The sequence below is a fragment of the Hippocampus comes genome, unplaced genomic scaffold (genome assembly GCF_001891065.2).
Source record: "Hippocampus comes isolate QL1 unplaced genomic scaffold, H_comes_QL1_v1.1 scaffold310, whole genome shotgun sequence".
Taxonomy (NCBI): Eukaryota; Metazoa; Chordata; class Actinopteri; order Syngnathiformes; family Syngnathidae; genus Hippocampus; species Hippocampus comes.
Window position 1 is genome coordinate 649,607 of NW_017805990.1, and position 11,431 is coordinate 661,037.

Sequence of the window (11,431 nt, forward strand, 5' to 3'; positions counted from 1 at the left end):
TGTGTGTGTGTGTGTGTACACACACACATGTGTGTACACACACACACACACACACACACACACATTTATTTATTTTTTTTTTTCGTAATTTTCAGAAAAGTCCACTTTCATCTCTGGATATGGATGTGTTAAAAATGTTGGCATTCTGAATTCAGCCATAATTTATTAAATACCCAGTGTATTGTTTTCATTGATCAATTTCATTGATAGCTTATTTCTCGAGACAACTTTTATCGCCTCATCAGTTTGTTTGTTGTTTAAGTACTTTCAAGTTAAAGGTTCAAATAACTCGTTAAATTCATGTTGACGGAGTCTGATCTGAAAACTGACCAGCCACTGATCCTTCGCCACTGATCCTTTCCTGTTGAATTGGCACGCTCAGCGTTAATGAGGCTTCCTGCTCTGGCCAAATTTGGCACAAGCCTTGCAGCTGTGTGCCCCTGACACTCACCCCGTCAGTCCCCTGACCCATAACCTCTCTCTCAGCAACACTCCCTACTCCTGAAGCCCAGAGGGCCACTCATAAATCTATCATCATGCCAGCAGTTCCGGGGTTTAGAAAACCTGTGTTGCCCCATTTCTTGAAGGACATTTTAATACGCTTTCCATTTTGTGATTGAAGGTCAGTCACCTTAGAGCACTGGTCAGGAGGCATGTGTAAGACTCACAGATTGTGAATGAGAAGACTTGGGCTTTCATCTCCACAAGTCAAGAACGTTTGGCCCAACTCCTGACGCAACCTGCTACAGTTTGCTAGTGTTAAATTATCAAACCAGCAAAGAATGTAAGGTTTGAGACAATATGTGGCCAACTGCTGCCTCAGTTTTGAATGAGATTGCAAATTCTCTCAACCTGACACACTTTTGGGTGGAATTGGGATTTATCCCTCCCAAATGTCTTGACCACATCTTTTAAAGCACTCGGGGGCTTGAAGTCCACCTGTAAGCACTGGCTACTGCCTCACCAAAAATAATGTTGTTTCAAGAAGCCCCCACATAAAGGAGGTGTGGTGCAACCTGAAAATAGAGGTCTCTGTTGAACTACACACGTGTTCCTCCGTCCAAAATTCATCTCCACACACCTGCGCACAACAAAGCAGATTGACCTTGCGACAAAGCGGCGACAAGTAAAACTCTTTTTCTGAAATATAAGTTAAAATATTTTAATAAATAACATCTATCTAGCCATAAACAGGTGAGTTCGAGGAAGATACACGGAGAGCAAATACAAGCTGGTCACCAACCCTTGACCAAGGAAGTCCCCATTTCTCACAAGCTTGCAGACGGCCTGTACAAACAGACAATGTTTTTATAGTTGTTTTTTTTTCAGTGTTGACAGAGGCACAATGCCTGCCAGAGATTATTTATGGCAGCATTACTCACAATGTGTGTCATGATTATACGCATGCTTGTAGGAAAAGACAAGAATTTGATGACTCATTTTTGTCGTCAAGCCACGGATCGGGACCCGTGAGCGCACATGTGCCTCATTGTGACTTGAATTGTCCCTTCAGCACATCAACAATGACCACATCCATGGTGAAAAGAAGGAGTTTGTGTGTCGGTGGGTGGAGTGTTCACGGGAGCAAAAGCCCTTCAAGGCCCAGTATATGCTGGTGGTCCACATGAGGAGGCACACGGGCGAAAAGCCACACAAATGCACAGTAAGTACAAATTATCCCGAGATTCCTGACAGGACACTGCGAAATCCAAGTGAGCTAACTCTTGGTATTCTGTATTCTCAAAATCCATGAATTTGCTGATAATAAACAACTGAATGTACAAGATAAGTTTTATTAATGAGCGTTTATTAAACCCTTTCACAAAACATGAAAAAAGCTGTTGTTATGGATTGAATAAAGCCTTTAAATCATGGAGGCTTGAAGCACATTATTTATGCATCAAAGGCCTGTTTACCTGATTGCAAGCATTTCCGTGTTCTCTTTGGAAAATATTTTTAGAGATGACTTGAATTGAGAACACGTATTGACGGTGTGGGGGTCATTATGAAGATATGTCCCTAATTCCTCATTGAGAGAATGCTGACGATTTGGAGCACGATTTATTATTTGCATGGTCTCATTAACAACGCAACTTCTTATTTTTAAAGAAAATCTTGTAGTGACTTCTATGTACATAATTCACCACCAACTGCAAATGTGTGAATGCAATGTTCATATGCTTGTCAGAGAGTTCACGATTATTTGGTAACGGGGTAGAAATAATTGCAGTCCCTTTAAGGACCGCCATTTTAGTCTGCTTGTTTCTATGGAAACTTACTTTCGGCGGGCTTCGTTTGGCGCGAGTGTTTTTTTTGTGGTGCAAATAAAAAAACACGACACACTCTCTCTCGGAGTGCGCACGTGAGAAATTGTCGCTTTCTTCGAGTTCTACAATTTCCACAATCTTCAATTTAAAAAAAAGCAAAACATTGAAGAGGCTATTTGAGGGCGGCCTGGTGGTTGATTGGACAGCACGTTGGCCTCACAGTGCAGGGATGCAGTGTTCGATTCCAACTCCGGCCTTCCTGTATGGAGTTTGCGTGTTCTCCTCGTGCCTGCATGGGTTTTCTCCGGGTATTCCGGTTTCCTCCCATGAATAAACTCAACACCATCAATGACAAGTGACTTTGGGGCAGATTCACTTCCCATTCAGTGACGGTATGAATGTGAGTCTACTCTGAATGGTTGGCTGTCTCTTTATGTGCCCTGCAGCTAAGTGGCAGTCAATTCAGGGGGTAGTCTACCTTTGGCCCAAAGTCAAGCTGGGATAGGCTCCAGCACCCTGTGACCCTGAACGGGATAAGCGGTGGAGGGAATGGGTTGGATGGATCCCTTTGGCAGTCGTTCTCAGTCGTGTGACACTGTGGCTTTCTGTCTATTTGCAGTTTGAGGGCTGTGTAAAAGCTTACTCCCGCCTCGAGAACCTCAAGACCCACCTGAGGTCCCACACTGGGGAAAAGCCCTACGTGTGTGAGCATGAAGGCTGCAACAAGGCTTTCTCAAATGCTTCAGATCGGGCCAAGCACCAGAATCGCACACATTCTAATGAGGTATGTCAAGCAGCTTCATGGAGAGTACAGCGTGCACGTGCATGTTACAACCATACTTTGGCAACTCTTGTCAACCTGAACATTTGTCTTATTTGTGTTAGGGTCATGAGTTATGTCAACCAAATGTGTCTATTCTTTTTTAATTATCTGCTTATGTTTCTTGTCTGCGTGATGCCAAAGTGCAATTCCGTTAAACGAAACTGTGTGCGATTTCTCTCCACAGAAACCATATGTATGTAAGATTGCGGGTTGTACCAAGCGCTACACAGACCCCAGCTCTCTCAGAAAGCATGTTAAGACTGTTCACGGCCCGGAGGCTCATGTCACCAAGAAGCAGCGAAGCGACGCTCCTCGAGGACTTCAACCGCCCAAAGACAATGGCGAGAATGAGTTCCATTCGAAGAACAGCACAGGAGGTGTGGATGAGAGGGGCGATGCCAAAGGCACCACAAGAAACGTGGAAGACTGCCTCCAAGTCAAATCAATCAAGACTGAGAATTCCATTGTGAGTCGCGATTGTACTCTTCAAGTTGTCATTGTCATTCTAACTTGATTGAATACTGTACTTGCATGACTTGTGTCTCTCTGCTTGCCCATTTACTAACATGACGCTTTGGTTATAAATTTGGCTGACAGTTATCTGCATCCTCAAGTCAGATTTTTCGTTTTGGCTTGAACATTCTTTTCTCTTTCCCTTAAAACCGCCGTAATGGATAGTCATCACTGAGGTGAGCACTCTTAACGTTTTCTCTGTCTTGTGACTCAACCAAACGGCAGGAGTTAATGCCTCCTCATGTACCACACCATCGATCTTGTTGCATTTTAAACAACGTGGCATATTTACAAAACTGCTACTTTTTAATTTGGACACCTGCATGAAGCAGTTATCACCAAAAAAAAAACATAATGACAACAGTGTTTATATTCAAATGTTTTGGTAGGATCACAACGACAGTCAGTGACTGCACTTGTGCGTTTTGTTTCTTCTGTGAAGGAAGATAATTGGATACCAGAGCTGCCAATAGAACTGTTAGGAAAATCACTTAACGCTACTTTGTTTGGGCCATAACACTGATTTGCATATATATGAATTATAATAGGTGGCCCAGTGGGCGAGTGGTTAGCGTGTTGACCTCATAGTGCAGAGGTCGAAGTTTAGCATTCATGGCTCTAATAGAGTAATCCATCCGAATGGTAACAGTTTGTTTGGGTTTGGCCAGCAGTCAACGTCTGGGCTACCTCTTTCAAACAGTTGGATTCGATTAGTGTAGTATTCTCCAGGATCATTCTAGTTTCGTACTTGTCTCTTATCAACAAACCTCTCTTATGTGGTGCCCCTTAGTCCTCAGAGTGAGACACCACAATCTTGGAAAGCAAGGCCTTTGTAACATGACAAAATGTTGTTTCTCAATTTCTGGTTAAATGCCAGGCACACTTGGAGAATTACTTGAAGCACATTTGTATATTAATTCTTTACACTCGACTGCATTCCTTGAAAAGTGGTTGTACGACTGGTAGTGATGTGCCCGACTGTGCCGAGGCTCCGATGCGTGTGCCGAGTAAACCGGAAGAAAATCTGCGAAGCGCGCTTCGAGGCATGTGTCGATTTCGCTTGTGGCCACGCCCAATGCCTCGGAACGCGCGTTGCTCCGCCCGAAGCTTCGTGAGACGGGATTCCGACATCACCGCCAACAAATAGTTTCGCGGGTGATTCGAAATAAAACGGCGCACCGGGACGACAATGAGCTGACAGGTGACACTGACTCGAGATAAGATCGGGCCGCCCGAGCCCGCGGGTCGAGTCTGGGTTCTCTCTCGCTGACTTTTTTTTTGTTCGTTACGAGGCCGTTAATAGTTTTGGCCACGAGAAGACCGGGGTTCGCCAAAAAAACAGAAGTGGCCTCATCACAACATGTACTGTACGAAACACTCGCAATGACAATTCAAAGAACTCCTTCATGTCTCTATGATCCAGCCGTCATTGTTCTTTGTCTCGCTGCTTATCTTCAAGTGCCGCACTCGATTTTTAAGGACGTACTGCTGCTGTGGTGAATGGCCCAATTTTCAACCCATCAAAATGATGGACAGCCTTAAATTTACCCCGTCCACTCTTAAAAAAAAAATCCGTCAATGATGGAAAATTGTCGGTTAATGTCCCCTCTGCAGAAACAGAAATACATGTTTAAAAGATGTAAATAATTATACAGACTTGTTTAACTTAGATTTCGTGACAAAAGACAGGCTTTAATTTGTTACCACAAACCCCCCCTCCTCTCTACATCAAATCCATGGTATCATTTTAATCACTGTCTGTCATGACATTTATTTTCCACATGATGGCGCAGTAGCACAAATAAAGCCTCATGATGCTTCGGCCCAGGAACGAACCAATTGGATGTAAAGCCTCATTGCTTCATGAGGCTTCATTTTCCCGTCACTAACGACTGGATATTTTTGTCACGTAGCGTGGTGGTGGTGTACCCCAAAAAGCAGGCAGGAGGGAGGAACAGGGTGTACTTGAAAGATTGTATTAAAACACAGAAAACTAAATCCTAAACAAACAAAGTCCTAACAACAAAACAAATCCAAAGTATCAAACAAAAAAATCATGACTGAAGATAAAACATAACATTGACCTAAACATGACTGAAACAAACATGACAGCAGCCAACGAACAGCAACAATGACCCGACACTGAGCGGTCGTGCCGGGAGTCCTTTTATACGACCGGTACTAATCACATAACGACCACCAGGTGTGCAGCTGCAGGGAGAACCCTACAGTGCCACCTGTTGATCACAAACAGAATCATGACAATTTTGAGTGGTATATATTTGCTCACTGGATATTTGTGTTTCATGTGTTGTATTGCATGTTCTATAAAAATAATGTATTTTAGGAACAAATTGAAAAAAGGTAACTGAAACTGATATGTCATGTGATTTATTTTAGATTAATACTTTAGTCGGATACATATTATATATCCTGGGATACAAAATGTTGTACAAGCTAGATTGGTGAGATCCAAGGGCACATACAGTATAGACAAACAGTCATTCACACTCACACTATGGCCGCCAAGTAGTTGCCATATGTGCTACATTATGTACCATCAGTGGACACCGTTGTCTGTGTCTTAATTGTACCACCAAAGTTGGGTTATATTCTGGTTTGTATAATTTATTGACATACATTTCTTCCTTGCTCTCACTCACTAGATGTATCAGTCCAGCCCTGGTGGTCACTCATCATGTAGCAGTCAGCCATCACCTCTCAGCAGCACCAACAACAACGACAGTGGGGTAGAGATGGCCATGCACAGTGGGGGCAGCTTCGGGGACCTGAGTGCGCAGGAAGAGTGTCCTATGGTTGACTCGACTGTTCCTGCTAGTGGGCAACAGGCAGGGTTGGGACTTCAGCTGAGGAAAGCGGTGGGTCATAGTGGCGCAGTTACCATAAAAATGGAGACTATCAAGAAAGAAAGACTGAAGACAGTGAGAGACTCCTGCCCATGGGTGAATACAGCACCACAACCCCCACAGGGCCAACGCAACAACACAAAGCTGCCCCCGATACCTGCAGCTAGTAAGTGCAAACTCTGATGTCTTGATTAACATTCATTCAAGATGTAACGATGAAGTCCGTTAATCATTTCCGTTGCAACTACAGGTTCCCTTTTGGAAAACTCCACCCTAACAAGTAACCTAAACAGTTTACACAACGGTCAGCGATTGGGAGATCAGCCTTTGTGTGAAGTCACTCTGCTGAACCAGCTGAACGATCGGCGTAATAGCACAACTAGCACGATCAGCTCAGCATACACCATGAGTCGGCGCTCCTCCGGCATCTCACCTTGCTACTCCAGCCGACGTTCCAGTGAGGCATCCCAATTTGATGCCAACCGCCATAACAATATCAGCTCGGCGGACTCCTATGACCCAATCTCCACTGATATGTCCCGACGCTCCAGTGAAGCTAGCCAATGCGGAGGTGGTAGTGGTGGTGGAGCAGGGGGAGGAAATCTCCCGAGCCTACTAAGTCTGACTCCAGCTCAGCATTATCGTCTCAAAGCAAAATATGCCGCTGCCATTGGTGGAGCGCCACCTACGCCCCTACCCAATATGGAGAGAATGAGCCTTAGGACCCGCATGGCCCTCTATAGTGACTCTCAGGAATATTCAATGCACCAGTACCACCAGCCACCCTCTGGAACTGTGCCCAGGCGACGCAGTGATATCGGATATGGTAACTACAGCATGATGCCCCATGAGGTACCAAACAGTCTTCCACGACGGGCCAGTGACCCAGTGCGTCGTCCCACCTTTGACCCTCTGGCTCTTTCTGCCGTGCAGCGCTATAACAGTATGAACAGCATGAACAATTCATCGGAATGTCCCCAAGGATTGGCATTGCATGGTTACACTCGTTCTGATGGCAACCTTCAGCGCTACCCATTTACCCCGAGACCACCAAGCATTTCAGAGAATGTAGCTATGGAGAACATGGCTGTAGATGGGATGGGGACTGGGGCTGAACAGGGTACGGAGGATGATATAGTTCTTCCAGATGACATGGTGCAATACCTGAGGTCACAAAACCCTGGCACCCAAGTTCACAACTTGGGACAAGGGAACTACCAATTCAATAACCAGTCTCAGGGCTATCAAACATCTTCATATTATTCCCAGAGAAGGGGTCCCTTGGTTGATGCCTGCATGATGCAGTCTGCTCAGGATTTGGATCATTGTGACTCCCAACAGCCTTTCTCAGCATCATCCCATATGAGTAAGAATAATATGCCAGTTCAGTGGAATGAGGTGAGTTCAGGGACTGTGGATACCGTAACGAACCTCTCGAAACAGCAACATTCTCTTCGAGGGAACCTAGCCGTCGTTCCACAGAGGAACAATTTTGGTTCCTTCCAAGCCCAAGGCCAAGGCCTTGGCAGCAACCAGCAGGTTGTACCTGCGAGTCAGAATATGTTTAAGCAGGGCTATGCAAACCACAACAGCAGAAGGGTGAACAACCCTCATCTTCAGCAGAGACAATGCACCAGTTTGAAATGTAGTGATCAAAGTTCCCTACAAGGGTTTAGTCAAGACACAGTTCAAAATTCTACTTCTGCAAGCAATAATGGGAGACCAACTCGGAACATTGTGATCGATCAAGGACTGCAAAGTTATAGAGGAAGGACACAGGCTGATGAATATTCTCATGTCAACCATGTGGTTTATCAGCAACAGCACCATAATATGTCATCCCAGCACAGCAATGTACATCGTGGTACCAGTGCAATGTTACCACCAAGACCACCAGTAGAGCCCAAGCCAAGTGGCAGACAGCATCCCGGTTCCGGTATGATGCAATTGAACAGAATACCTAAGTTGTCTGATGCGAGCCCCGGTATGCGTAACGATACGTCAGAGGCAAGTCCAAAAAGACCCAATGGATCCGCGAACCTACGACACAACTCGGAGAATTCCAACTCTGCAATGTTCTACACGGGTGAAGTTCATTTTTTTGAACAAACTCCTTCCACCTTTGATGCTACCGTGTCCCCCAATGTCAACCATACCCCTGCCAATAACAACATGGCGGCAAGCAACATGGCTTCACCAGGAGTCGACCAGGTCTCCAGCAGTACAGTGGATTCTTCCACAAGTAGAAATGGTGCTGCAGAACACACCCAAATTGATTTTGACTCCATGTTAGACGATGGGGATCACTCCAGCCTGATGTCAGGCACTCTGAGTCCTGGCCTTTTGCAAAGCCTCTCCCAGAATTCATCTCGTCTCACCACCCCTCGCAATTCTGTTACACTTGCATCCGTACCAGCTGGAATTGGCAACATGGCCATTGGTGACATGAGCTCAATGCTCACAGCACTGGCTGAAGAAAGTAAGTTCCTCAATATGATTAGTTAGGACCAAAGACATTCAGCCTCAATAATTCACACATCAGGAACACATGGACTAGACAAAGCACTGACTGAACAATGAATGGGTGGCCATTTTACGTGTTTTATTGTCACTGTCTACAGTATATCAGTATGATAATGTTGTTATAATGTATTTCTATCAAGTTGGATTTGTCAAGAGTCTAGTAGGCAATGGAAAGGCTTAATTCATCCAAACACACAGACACCAGTGGGCTGCGGGCATCGATGGAGTACTGGCGTCGATGGAGTACTGGTGGACCCGGGCATCCACAGATGTTTGTTTATAAATATATATAAATGTGTGTGTGTGTGTGTGTGTGTGTGTGTGTGTGTGCGTGCGTGCGCGCGCGTTTCTATTCGGGTTGGGACTTTAACAAGGGAAATTCCAATTAATTAATTACAAATAAATTAATGCATTAAAACAAATTACGTACTAATAGCAGTTGGCATTCCAAACAATGCAGAATCTTTGTCAGAATTTCACGGTACACCCATTACACAGACACGTTAGAGCTCATCTCATAGCTAGCAAAATAGAGGAATAGAATGCGATGATTGATTGGAGACAGGCAAAGGAGTTTGCATCCCAATGAAGTAATTCAACCATCCGGTTGCATCGATATAGGTAGGTACGACGTGCCTCTTTAAGCTGCGTGCGCCACCATCAGTGGGGGCAACGTGTCAGCACATTTAATGCGTGTGGAAGTCACAAAAACCAAAATGAAAAGGATGCCTACACGTTGTGCAGAATAATGTTGCACACAATGCCATACGATTTCAACTAAGGAACTGGATATAACCTTTCATAGGTCATTTTTTTTGGTCTATTTTTTTATATTCTGTATAAATAGCACATGCTGTAACATTTGCAAAAAACGAACCTTGTAAAAACTGATGGGAACGTTGCCCCCACCCTCACGGTTACTGCATAAGCACGGTGCAAAACCGGGCTCTTAAAGCGTGCTGGCGCATCAGTTTTGTTTGTGGGTTTTTTTTTCTTTTTTTTTCAGATCTGCGGCCATGTAGACGCAAAGCATGTAGCAATGAGCACAAAACCACCCGAGGTGTTAGCGCTGGCAGTCCTTGTACATATTTGAAGCAAATGATTCGCTTCAGTAACGTCAACATCAGACAAACTCACAAATTCACGCGCAAAAATGAATGACTATAGACCAAGGGGTCACCAACCATTTTCAACTGTCCTAAAATGGCACTTATTTTTTTAGTCTATTCACTTCTGTCCAGGGATCTTTTTGTACTTGTTTTTTTTTGTACTGTTATGTATTGAACTGATTTTTAGGACACGTGTTTTAAGATTGGTTCTTTACAAACCCTGTAATTAGACGTTTTGATCGAGTTCCACCCTACACACGTTACACAAATACATAGACTGTATATAGAGGTGCACTGAAAGCATTTCACATTGTCTTGCTAAGGATATTGAGTATGAGCATGTAATCACAGTTCCGGCTCAAACAGATGGTTGAACTGGGTAAAGAACAATTTTTTTTTGTATACAGTATTACTGTAATGGTACTGCCTTCAAGTTATGTGAAAAGCTTTTGAAATTGTAATGTGTTATGACTTATCCATACATTTATCATGCCACAAAGGTAACCAGTATGCCCGGCAACCAATTGACCTCATGACATGAGAGGTATAGAATCATGGTCAAGCATTTGAAACTAACGTCGGGGACCACTAACTTTGCTTTTTAGATCATGATCTGAACTTTTGAGGATGCCCTTCTGGATCAGAGGCATGAACTCTCCATGGTGTCAAATCCACAAGGGTAAACGAGTGAAATGGACAAGGGTATGCTTTGGTCTATCAAGGAATTTGGACCCCTGTGTGTGATGAAGAAAATTCTCTAAAAGAATATACGAGTACCTCTGTGTGTTCCTAATGGGATCCAACTCTAATTAACACATTCATAACATCACCCCCACCAGCTTTTTTGCTCCAATCCATTCTTCCCCTGGGCTATGGATGAACTGCAGAATGGCAAATTCAGGAAGGGACAGACTTTGATATTCAGAATCCCGTTGTTGGCATACTCGCTCGGCAAAATCCCAAGTTTTGTATTTGTTCCCTTTATTTCTATGTAGCTTTCAAAAGTGTTTGTGTATGTACTACCGCAGTACATACTTTTACAAGTTTGTTTGGCTTTGTGTGACAGTGTATATAGCCTTTGTACATTTCAAATAAACTATGACCTTTTCTCTGTGTAATGGCAAAATCTCGTGTCATGTCTCTCCATCCAGTTTTTAATAAAGCTGATCCTTACAAGGGCCGCAGGTAAACTGGAATCTAGTTTTGGGCGAGAGGCAGGTTCCACCCTTGACTGGTTGCACGGAGGGCACAAGACATCCAACCACTCACACTCACTCCCAAGGACAATTTCGAGTCTTCAATTTATGTTCGACATATAATAATATATAT

General features: G+C 44.1%; 1 protein-coding gene across 1 annotated transcript in view; it reads left to right on the forward strand.

Annotated features, from left to right (window-relative positions):
- The window catches only part of gli2a (GLI family zinc finger 2a), an 86,315-nt gene extending 75,098 nt beyond the window's left edge, over positions 1–11,217 (forward strand). The window contains exons 10-14 of the mRNA XM_019892049.1: positions 1,514–1,663; positions 2,887–3,051; positions 3,275–3,556; positions 6,270–6,636; positions 6,721–11,217. Coding sequence (XP_019747608.1) covers positions 1,514–1,663; positions 2,887–3,051; positions 3,275–3,556; positions 6,270–6,636; positions 6,721–8,975 — 3,219 coding nt within the window. The 3' untranslated portion in view covers positions 8,976–11,217. The remainder of the gene's footprint in view (positions 1–1,513; positions 1,664–2,886; positions 3,052–3,274; positions 3,557–6,269; positions 6,637–6,720) is intronic.
- Positions 11,218–11,431: the final 214 nt, after the last annotated feature.